Source organism: Centroberyx gerrardi, chromosome 10 (assembly GCF_048128805.1).
Source record: "Centroberyx gerrardi isolate f3 chromosome 10, fCenGer3.hap1.cur.20231027, whole genome shotgun sequence".
NCBI classification, from domain to species: domain Eukaryota; kingdom Metazoa; phylum Chordata; class Actinopteri; order Beryciformes; family Berycidae; genus Centroberyx; species Centroberyx gerrardi.
Window position 1 is genome coordinate 16,691,798 of NC_136006.1, and position 11,964 is coordinate 16,703,761.

At 42.1% G+C, this 11,964-nt stretch overlaps 1 protein-coding gene across 1 annotated transcript in view; it reads left to right on the top strand.

Moving 5' to 3' along the window:
* Nucleotides 1-11,475, top strand: part of uggt2 (UDP-glucose glycoprotein glucosyltransferase 2) — a 34,497-nt gene extending 23,022 nt beyond the window's left edge. Inside the window, exons 31-40 of the mRNA XM_071926993.2 lie at nt 2,486-2,570; nt 2,767-2,849; nt 6,474-6,578; nt 6,714-6,798; nt 7,157-7,339; nt 7,537-7,697; nt 8,945-9,059; nt 9,186-9,302; nt 9,947-10,112; nt 10,311-11,475. Coding sequence (XP_071783094.2) covers nt 2,486-2,570; nt 2,767-2,849; nt 6,474-6,578; nt 6,714-6,798; nt 7,157-7,339; nt 7,537-7,697; nt 8,945-9,059; nt 9,186-9,302; nt 9,947-10,112; nt 10,311-10,333 — 1,123 coding nt within the window. The 3' untranslated portion in view covers nt 10,334-11,475. The remainder of the gene's footprint in view (nt 1-2,485; nt 2,571-2,766; nt 2,850-6,473; nt 6,579-6,713; nt 6,799-7,156; nt 7,340-7,536; nt 7,698-8,944; nt 9,060-9,185; nt 9,303-9,946; nt 10,113-10,310) is intronic.
* The last annotated feature ends 489 nt before the right edge of the window (nt 11,476-11,964 follow it).

Sequence of the window (11,964 nt, forward strand, 5' to 3'; positions counted from 1 at the left end):
CCATCAGTAGCTCAGCATCAGGGTTGTTTCAGCTACCTCTCCATTTCATACTGGTAGGTATGAAACCCATCACTATGGTAACACGGAGAGCTGCTGACACTGTAGCAGCTCAAGGTTTTGATGAGTGCAGGGAGTTGTGCTCTGCACAGACCAGGAGAGAGACAGAGGTAGGAGGAAAGAGGTGCTATTACAGAGAAGACAGAGTGGAGGGATGATTCAGCTGGTCACCTGCCATGCCATCCGCCCCAAACCGGGGGATATCAGCAGCACAATATCTGTTTTAGCTGTTAGGCTGGCGTAGGTGTCAAAGGCTGCATATACTAGACAGGGTGCGTTGGCGTCCTCTAATTTCCTCGGACGAATGGAAACATTATTTTCTTTATAGTTTGTGTTATGCATTTCCTATGAAATGCAAATTTTCATGCCTGTTCTGTTTTTTGCCTGTTCGCTTTGATTAAAATACACTTTATTGCACTTATTTAATCTGAATCAAATCAGGATACTTATCTATAGAAAGCCCTCATAACTTATGTCTTATATTGCACAACAGAGAACCTTAATTCCCTCACTATCAAGTGGCGATAATGGCTCGAATCGCAATCATGTTTGTGAGTCTGTGAGGACAGCTGCAGTACAATATAGTGGATGTCCCTCCAATCACAGATATTGCCCTCTCTGGCCATCCTCACGTAAGATTTAGGACACATACAGCCCTGGGTTCCTCTGAAATCATATCAGACAACCAAGATTTATTCCCCAATCCTCCAGGTGAAGCTAAGAGGTGATGTCATTTTTCACCTTGGCAGTGTCATTATTCTTGCGGTTAGCGGCACTCTGCTCCGGTTAGGTGGCCGATCAGAGCCGAGTGGGAGTGTCTGTGCTCTCCAGTCCCGTAGCCCGCGTCCCCCTCCTGCACCCCGGGCTGCCACTGCGCCTTGCCCTGACAGCGATGAATGAGATGGCCGGCTCTCCTCTCCTCAGAGCGGCGATACAAATTGATCTCTGGCGCTTTCTAACCACAGCCCTAAAGGCTGAGGCGCACGGGCGACAGCAGCGGGGGCAAAACACAAGCAGCACTGCGCAAGGGGGAAAAGTGCACTTTGTGCCCAATGAGGAGGGGCATTTATCATAGTGATAAGGTTAATTTTCTGCCTTTAGTAAGCACTGAGGTCACGATGGCTTGCCGCGTATGATGGCCTATTGCTCATCTCTGGCTCAAGTTTACTCTATGGTGTTTCACCATCAGACCCCGGGTATCCTGCCTGCCAACACACATTCTCCACTGAGCAGATCAGGCCTAAAACAATTACAGTGAAAGGCCAGTGTGATGCAATCGATACTGTACGGACTCTCTCATTAAATGTACCAGTAGATACAGCATGGCTGGGAAGTAGTGATGGATAAAATGATGGGAAGGTGATTCTCAATGATGATGGAGGGTAATGAATATGGTCAGAGTGTGACCCTGGCAGCTGTCCCAGAATCCACTTTTGAGTGCGTCTTTCTGCCAGTGGTCTTTCCGCTAGCTGCTGTTTTCTTCTTCATGAGAGCAGCCTGTATCTTTTCTTCTTTACACACTGTCGCCATGACTAAAGGGCATGGGAACGAACTTTAATCAGTGTCACAAAAATAGTTATTCACTTATATGGTGGAGGAAAGTGTTCTGTTAGAATGCAAATTAAAGTCAGCTTGATTTGTTGAGTAGTCAAGAAAATGCTTATATCAAGGAGGATTGTGGGAAGTACAATAAAAATTAACATGCATATTGGTTTTTCTGCAATCACTGGACCTTTTACAAGCAGCAAAAGTGCATCCATTTGTTAGTTTTGACTTCTACACATTTTGTAGATCTCATTTAGATACAAATAGTGTCACACCCTGCTCTAAGGAGTAACTAGAAAAATGTATTTGGTTGTAATTCCATATCAGAAAAGTATTAATAAGGTTTCTTCAACGGATTATTCAGGTTATTTTCAACCTGGGTCTTATTTTCCTAGCTTTTGCCACCACAACAATTGATTGTGTTAAAAATTTCATCGATTGATTGAACACAATCAATCATCATGATGGCAAAAACTAGAAAAATAAGGCTGCGGTTCAAAATAACTGTTATTATCCATTAAGAACTTTTTTTTAATTCTCTGCACAGACATAGCTCTGAATAAGATATGATTAGTATATAAGTTCAAATTATTACATTGAGTAGAAAACACTAGAAACATGTAGCGTACTCAATATAGCCAAAGGAGTCGAAAGCTGAACAGCTTTAATTAACATAGCTCAGGTTTAGGGGTTAAATTGAATTGTGTTCAATGTTTTTTAAGGCAATGAGTTTGTGTGTCACCTGTCAGGCTTAACAGTCTCAAAATGTGGCTTAGCCTGTGTTAGACTAACTAGCTGCAGAGTCAGTGTCCATATTCCATTACAATGGATGTTCCCCCTCAGTGAGAGAAATTGCTTTCTCAAACTTCATCCACTTTTTCAGGCATGATGGGACGGATTCACCTTCAGACGCCGGTGACATCATAGTTGTGCTTAACAGTTTTCACAGTAAGATCATCAAAGTCAGAGTGAGTATTTGTTGTTTTTTTTAGATTAGATACTTCGTAGCACAAGACATTGTTCACCTTAAAATGCCATACACCTTTCTTATGATGTGCTCAGGTCACAAATTGGGGATGTTACAAGGGTCTTTCACAGTTTGCTTGTCCAGTGTAAAATCAGTTAGCAAATCACTGTTTAATTATGTCTCTTTTCTCATTATAGGTGCAGAAAAAAGCAGAAAAAATCAATGAAGATCTTTTAAGTGAAGCAACTGAAAGTAAAGGCCTATGGGACTCCATAGCAAGGTGTGTAGTTTATCCTTGCATACAGCTGAAAGTTGGTTAGTTTTACTAGTTCTGAAGCCCTCACTCAGTTGATTGGCAGTATCTACTGTGAGCGCATTGATTGGTGGGTGTGCTGATCTGCCTTCTATTGTCAATTATATGTTGCGGTTTCAGGAGAGTTCATTCTTCCCCTGGATCCAGACTGCAATATTACGCTGTAAGAGCTAGTCTTGCAAAAAATATGTGCTTCTGTAGGTATGTGTGTATGTGTGTGTGCATTTGTGTGTGTTTCCCCCAGCATATCCTAACTGTGTGATCTGTCTCCTCACTTAATGCTTGCTGTGTGAAGTGTTTGGAGCACTTTTGAAAAAAGGTAGGCAGTGTTGCTGCAAGCCATTTAACACCTAAAACTTCTTTATCATATTCATTAGCATGCAGTGTTTATTGGTTGCTTTCAACTGCTGTTCTAATATTATCACTTTTATGATGAATCACATTTGCCCTGATTTGATTATTTTATCACTGTAACATGGTATTTGAATACTGTAGAACCATGTGAAATATGTGTATGACATTGATATTTTCCCCTTTTTTTTCTTTTTTTAAGTTTTTTTTTTCACAGATCACAGGCAGAACAGTTAAGAATAAATAACACTAATAACACTTCATATATAGAACTCCACATCTAACCCTCACACATAAACCCTATATACGTATCCATGCATAAGGACATGGAATACACATACAGTACATATACATACTTATATACATACATGCATACACACAAAATTAACTCCCAAAATGTACACCTACTCTTAAAAAAGATAGGCTTGAAAGTAAAGATGTGTTTATATCTATTCATTTGTGAAATCAGAATGCTTTAAAGGATTCAGTGTAAAGAGCAGTACTGAAGGCATTTATTGATTTAACACCTCTGAGGAATTAGCTAGATAGTTGGGTAGACCCATGCATCAGTAAGCCTGAGTTCATCTAAGTGACACACTTGTTGCTAATTCTCTCATCTGTCTGGGGAGCTTTATCTCTATGGACATGAGCTAAAAAAAAATGTTGCTTTCTTGCTTTCCTTCTTTCTTTCTTTCTTTCTTTCTTTTTTTCTTTATCTCAAGTCTTGCAATCATTGCAATCATTTTCCATCACACCAGTTTATTCTGACAAAATCTCAGCAAATGTTTCACTATAGAGCTACTTGTGTCTTACTTGCCTGGGTATGCGTCTCTTCAATACAGTCCTATAGGACACTGAAAAAAATCACCCAAACACATATTGATGCTCACTCTGTAATGAGATGCATTTCCATGACCTGACAAGTTTCACAATTGTTTTGCACTACTGTACACTGCGGTGCATGTAGACAGGCAGCAGCAGCCAAAATTTGTATCTCCTGAAAAAAAAAAGTTTCCTCTGGTGGTCTGTTCTCCGTCTTATTCTTGGTGTGTGTTGTTGTTTTGCCACTGCACAAGGAAATTACTGTGGGCTGAAATGCACCTATTAAATGACAAGTAGACTAATGTGTAGCCTGACAGCTTCCTTGTAGAATCACTGGATGCCTGTGGTTTGAGATAATAAGATCACAAACATTTGTGATCTCCTTTCATTATGAGGCAACTAGGTAGGCTACTTTCATTCTTTGTAATCCTGTGAAATCTTTTGGTGCTAAAGCAATGGTGAAGGTATTATCAAAACTGACTTTAGATAGTTTCCATTTATATCTTTTAAGCGAAATGTATCATTACAGACTGAGCAAATGTTGAAAAAGACACGCTTTGGGTGCTTTTGGGTTTGATTTTTGGTGTGTCCATTGGCAGGCAAGTAGCTCTATAGTGAAGCAAAAATAGGGTCCAGGTTGAAAATGGCTGGATTTATGCTTTAAATATTTATATTTCTATCTATCTATCTGTCTATCTATATCTGTCTGTCTATCTGTTTGCCTCTCTGCACATACACAAAAACATGCATGAATGGATGCTTCAGTAGAAAGAAAGATAAACTTGCAAAGATCCATATAGGCTTAAGACTCCAGGCAAATGTCTTGATGTGTTTCTATTTGGATGATCTCCATACAGCAGAAAGAGGATGAGGCTGCTGAAGCTACAGAGTGCGAGGAAAGCCATAAGTAGAGTTCGGTCCAGCTCCGGCGTTAGTGCTGGCTGCTGCTCAGGCTTCAGCCAGAGCTCTGCGGATCCTTCCAGAGGTCCGGATTATCTGGTGCGAGTCAGCCAAACGGGCTCTCACCTGACTAGCTAAAGCTGCTTATCTGGGGGTCCCGCTGTAGCGCTGGAGGGCCTTCATAATGGCTGGCTTAGCCACGACAGGCAATAGGCATCCCCTAGACCACAGCGGTGCGGTGACACCCCAAAAGCCGGCTCACTCAACCAGAAAGAGCGGTACATTGGTTTGAGGAGGAGATACGGTGGAGTGCAGGGAGAGAGCTGCACTGCAGGTGTGGAGAAGGATAGGGAACAATTGACAAGAAAGGTACAAACTCATGCAGCCTCTTGGCCTGGGACAGAACATTGAGTTTGTGTAAAGTCAAGTGTGGCGAGACAGAGAAAAGTCAGACTATTGTGTGTGTGTGTGTGTGTGTGTGTGTGTGTGTGTGTGTGTTGGAGTTGGTGATAGAGGACATGGAGAGGCAAACAGCGTGCTCCCTCCCCACCCCCTCTCTCACTCAGTAGTCTTTTCCTGGAGCCTCTGGCCCAGGCTGTGGTCGTGATTGAGTGTGGAAGAGACACTCTCCCCTCATCAGCAGTCTGTTAAAGACAAGGACACACAGTTTGACTGCAGACAACCCTGCCCTCCAGCACAAGTCCTGATTTCTGTCCACCAAATGTGCCTTGCATCATGATCCATTGTGCTTTAACAGCGGTTAGGGTATGTTTGTGTGCTCAAAAGTTTAGAAAGTGTCCTTTGGATTTTTCCATTATCTGAGCTTAAATCAGTCTGGTGTCTCAGTGTGAATCCATTTTATTGGAGGGATAGGACAAAGAGATTGTTAACTTGCATTTTGAAATTTTGAATCAAATAGTAAAATGGAGTGGAAAACTGAATGGGAAAGGTAATGGACTGACTAGGATCTGGATGTGTCTTTTCTGTCTGTACTGTATAGCATTGGCAATTCATATCCTTTGTCATAATGCTTAAACTCACCAGTGCATCTGTGTTAGCTGTTTAATGACTAGATACAAATTTATGCTTTTAGATTCTTTAGCTTGTATTATCAGCTCTCCATTATGCTATGCAAGCATTAGGACCTGTTTAGATTTTGCAGCTGCCTTCTCTGTGTCTGTGCTCTAATGAGTTGATTACTTCAGCTCTCTGGAGAAGAGCCAGCAGGAGAACAGCACTTTCTGCTGTAAAATACTCAATCTTAGTCCGCCAGAGCATTGTCACCCTCTTTGTAGTTCTTTCATTAAAAAAGCACCTCATTTTCCTGAAATATAATGCATGGTTTGTTTGTTTGAAAATGTATTTCTGTCGGCTGTTAAAGTGTTACAGTGTTTTTGCTCCTGGCTCTACAAAAAGCATGGTGGCTATTGGCTTCGTTGTGATCTGCTTTTCGCTATATATGAAAAGTAAGCATCAATCAGAAGACAACAGGCTTATGTATAATGTGACCCTTTATAGCATCACAGGTGGTGGCTCCAGGTCAGATGATGGAGAGAAGAAGAAAGAGGATGTTCTGAACATCTTTTCTGTGGCTTCAGGCCATCTATACGAGCGCTTTCTGAGGTGGGTCACTTTCAGTTCACACACACACACAGTCGCACACACTCACTTTCCAGGCCCCACACACAACTTTCCTTTTTAGCCCTGTTCCTTTGAGACTCACCCCTCACTCTTTCTATCTCTGTCTCTCTGTTCCAGAATAATGATGCTGTCCGTCCTTCGGCATACCAAAACCCCTGTCAAGTTCTGGTTCCTCAAGAATTACCTCTCCCCCTCCTTCAAGGTACCTGCCTCGCTTCGCGACTCCACGCAAACTTTCTGCCTCCCTGCCTGGTCACAAAAACTTTATCCCAGTTCCACAGTGACCCCTGGGAGGCCTACATTTATTTGTACTGAGCAAAGAAAGGATCTGTGGGTTGCCTCATTCTTTGTGATGGTCTGTGTTTTATCTCCCTGTTTTCCTATAGGGATGAATCTATATGCAACGATTTCTGTGACTCGTCTTAAATTGCAAAAATAGCCAAAATGGCCCGGGGTGTTTCTTGGATGTATAGTTCTTGGGTCAAACCAAAACTGTAAAAAAGAGACTTGCTGCTGCATTGGATATTTTACCTCTGGTGTGTTGTTTTTGGTGTGGTTAGGAGACCATCCCTCACATGGCAGAGTCCTACGGCTTCCAATATGAACTAGTGCAGTACAAGTGGCCCCGCTGGCTGCACCAGCAGACTGAGAAGCAGCGCATCATCTGGGGCTACAAGATCCTCTTCCTGGATGTCCTCTTCCCCTTGGCTGTGGACAAGATCATCTTTGTAGACGCTGACCAGGTAATTGTCCAGCTGTAGCTGTAGGGCAGTGATCTGTGTGCGAGTGTGGGGCTGAAAAGACACTTTTATATCAGTCCCAGCAACAGAGTGAAGATTGGATGATTTATCCTCGCCATCTCAGGTGAGGACTGAAGAGTGCTGAAGTGTTGACAGTCCTCTCCGTCGTACTTCATCGTATCCTTCCTCCTCCTTCGCAGATAGTGCGGGCTGATCTAAAGGAGCTGAGGGATTTGAACCTGGAGGGCGCCCCTTACGGCTACACCCCGTTTTGCGATAGCCGCAGAGAGATGGATGGCTACCGCTTCTGGAGGAGCGGCTACTGGGCCTCTCATCTGGGACACAGGAAGTACCACATCAGGTACACACCTATACTTAAATGTGAAATGACTTAACAGCAGCACAAACTATTCTGTCTGCCCAATAAGGACTTCTGACATTTTACCTATACAAGCACAAACAGCTATTGTACATGCAGGACTATTTTTTTAGGTTACAAATGTACAATAACAGTATAATCCTCTTCCTTCTACCTTTCACTGTTATTGTAGTTATTTTTGTGGAAAATGAAGGTTACCCCTTTTTTTCTCTCAAAGATAGTTGGCAGAATAAATCCATATATTTCAAAATATTAACATTCAAAACATTTTGCTTCTGACAGCCAGTGATTCCTTTTAGGCTATTCACACTGTTTATTCAGCCGGAGGCATTCATGACTTATTCTCTGTACTTCACATAGCAGAATAAAAGAGCTGTGAATAAAGAAAAGTCAAAGAGAGACTACACTGCTTAGGTGGTAGATACCCACTGAAAAAAGCTTTTCATACATTGCACACAATCATGAAAATAGATCTTTCCCTGTTGCCTGTAAGTCATTACCTGTTTTTGGCTTGGATTCAGAGAATTATCTGGAGGAATTATTCATTACTCTATGTGGGACCTGCTGTTTTAAGCCCCACATACTGTACGACAGAGGAAGAAGAAAAATATGAAAATACTTATTGTATTTTTATCTCCCTCTATTTTTATATGTGATATTGTCTATAACCATGGTGCAAATTAAATTGGGAAAGGACTAAGTGTGAAACAAAAAGTGCAGGGCTCCTTGCTGGGCGTGTGGCACTGAGTTCTGGCTCTTTGGATGGGGCTTAATCAGCTGGCAGCTAGTAGCTCTGCTGAGCAGAGGAAGCTGCCCAGCTAGCAGAGCTTTCCACTGCAGCAGCGGCTGAGCGGGAGGGAAAAAAGGGCCGTCAGGAAGCTACAATGATTTTATTGGAAGCCAGTGTGCTGCCTAGCTCCACGGGGCAGGACAGAAGCAGCAAGGGTGAGAGATGATCCGCACCATCGAGCTCAGGGAAAACATAAGGCAGCGAATATCCTCTGGCATGACTCACACCTAATAAGTGATGTAAAGTTTCTATACTGCACCTTTGGGTGTATTAATATGTGAAAGCGCCCGGGGCATTTTTATCTTTGTTAAGTCACTCTAGCAAGAGCGTTCCTGTGGATTTTCCTCTTCAGGAAGTGGTTTCAGCATTTTTTCACACTTGCTTTCTCTCCTTGTTCCCCCCTTCTCTCTCTCTATCACTTCTTCCATTCTCCAACCAGTGCTTTATATGTAGTCGATTTAAAGAAGTTCCGTAAGATTGCAGCTGGGGACAGGTTACGTGGCCAGTACCAAGCCTTGAGCCAAGACCCCAACAGTCTGTCTAACCTGGACCAGGTAACTCAAAGATAATTTCATGGTCTGATGCAGTTATTTCTTCTAGCACCTACTATAGTTGCCTAATGTGTCAAGATTAGAATGTGCCCTTAAATTAACACACTTTTTGTTCTGTGATCTTTGTAGGACCTTCCTAACAACATGATCCACCAGGTGGCCATCAAGTCTCTGCCCCAGGAATGGCTGTGGTGTGAGACGTGGTGCGACGACTCCTCCAAAGTCACAGCCAAGACCATAGACCTGGTGAGCCCCACACAACCTAGATCTGACTCTGAGGCACCAGATGCTAATGAGCAGCCGGAGGAGGCTAAATGGCATACCAGGAAAAAGCTACATAATACTCTTAGCTAAATTGCACATGTAACAAATGTATTCTTCTGTTCTTTCGCTCACGCAGTCAAAGCCAGAAGAAGCCCATTTATATTCTCACCGTGAATCCCTCTTTCGCTCAGGTTGAAATTTCAGGCTGATAAGGGGAATCATTTTTGTAGATGACCACCTCTAGTGCAGCTTTGATGGTTACAGTAGTGAAGTGCAGCAGCTACAGCACTAAAACCAAAGCATTATTCCCAGCCACTGATGTCCATGAGTCACTCAGCATTTAGGAGAGAACTGGGGAGCAATCCTGCAGTCTCTTAAACTAATTCAGAGAATTATTGGACAGGCTCCACTGGACTGAAATAAGAACAATTTCCTCATAGTGGTATGGGACACCGCTCGGCAATTCAGACACATGAGACACAGACTAATGTCCTTTTAACAGAAGAGGAAATCAAATCAGGTTTAAATCTCTGCCACACACAGTGCTGGGAGTGACGATGCGGCTTGCTGGGAGGAAGTCACATTGGTGGCATGAGTGATGTGTTTTGTCTGCTTATCTGCTACAGTGCAATAACCCAAAGACCAAGGAGCCCAAGCTAACAGCAGCGGCAAGGATTGTGCCTGAGTGGGTCGAGTATGACAGCGAGATCAAACAGTTACTGACACACATCCAGGAGCAGGAAGACGCAGCACCACAAAGACACACTCCTGCGCCCTCACAACAAAAACAAGGTTAACAAAAAAATATATATATACTATTTTCTGCGTCTATGTCTGCCCATTTTTATAGGACAGAGAAGTCAAACTAGCTGTCACTATAATGTCTTATATTGTATAACAGACCTTTTTCTTGGACAAAATTTGTGTCATGCACTGTCCCTGACCACCGCATTAATTTTCTAACAATTCTCCTCCTCTGCTGCACTCTAGACAACCAGCGTGATGAACTTTAACGTCTGCCAGCACCATGCTGAAGAGGAAAGAGGCAGCCTTTTGCACCCAGTCCTCCTGTGAAGCTTGAAGATATACATTTCCAACAAAACCTAGCCATGGAGTGTTACGTCTGTAACCTGGGAAAGATGAACAGAAATATTTTTCAAAGATGTCATACCTTTTTCTACGGTCAATACAATATGTGTCTTACAAAATCAACAGGTGATGTAACTGTTAACCGCCAACTGTTAACTCGTGGTATGCTGTCAACACTACAGTCAGACCTTGGAGTATGAAGTAAACACAGGGAGACTTCAGGATGATACTGGTTATAAGTATTAGATGTGTGTTTGAAGACAAATGGCATAGATTGCACTGATACTGTATGCAAAGAATCGACTTCATAAGGCACATCCCTAAGAATCTAATCATGCAGTTTTAACCTTGATTATAGTGGTTTGCATGGTTATTTTTTTTAAATCTAAAACTCACTTTCACAAAGCTTATGCATTATGTATTCTTAATTGTCATCGTTAATGACTCTAAATCTATGGCCACGCCTTTGACTGAAATGCCCACACCAAAGTTAGTGATGGATTTTGGGTTATTTACCTACAGTAACTGTGATGTTTATTTCACTACCTGCTGCAAAGTTGTTATATAGAAACAGTAGCTAGCACCAAACATGATGTACAGACAGACGTCCACAGTACAGCCTGGAAAAGTGCTGCACTAACCATCTGTATCTCTCCTTGCCAAGTCATGTGATGCTATATTAGATATAATGGTATGTAGGCCGATCAGGCTAACCTTTATTATCGCCAAGTCATGGATCAAACGATCCTCATTTGCACACTAAAGGTCATGGTTATAGGTAAAATATAGGATTTTAAGTTATTACAGTATGTTTACAACGTCTGTATATACAGCGTGTATGTCAGTATGTGTCCAATTTTTAGACTGAATTTTTCAATACCTTAAATTACAGAATAAAACAATATTTTTGTCTCAGGAACAGAATAGGTGTCGCTGCTCGACTGAAACCAACAGTACTTTTGTCTCTGTCTTAACAGTCTCTCACTCCGGTGTGTCAAATGGAAATGTTTACATTGCTGTAATTGTCATTTCAGGTGTGAAAAATTAAATCTATCTTTGTTACAAAACCCAGTCATTACAAAAGTGGTTTCTGGAATTTTTTTGTCCCTAGTGCGGTCAGTGGATGTGCGATTTATGGTGTGAAAGGCACAAGTCTCAAATAGAAGGAATTTCTTAGACTCATTTGTTCCACACCATGAGCAAGGTAAAACCTGCTTAGTATTTTTCTCTTGTTATGGCAGACATTTTACTCGCTTACCATTACTAAGCACATTTAGGTTTACATCAACATGTTATCAAAGCTTCTACATTGGACCAGTTGTCTGACATGTATGCAGTGTGGGAAACATCACACTCATATGGAGCTTACCACTTCACACTGAAACAAATACTGTCAAATTATCTACACTGCACACTCCGGACAAATGCTGACAGCTAGACAATTCAGAAGAAACTCACTGTTTTGAGTTTTGGTTTGGGAGAGAGAAATAAAGAGGGAAGGACTCTCTCAATCCTGGGTTTCAGTCTTCTTTTGTAGCTTTAATTAACTCCTGAA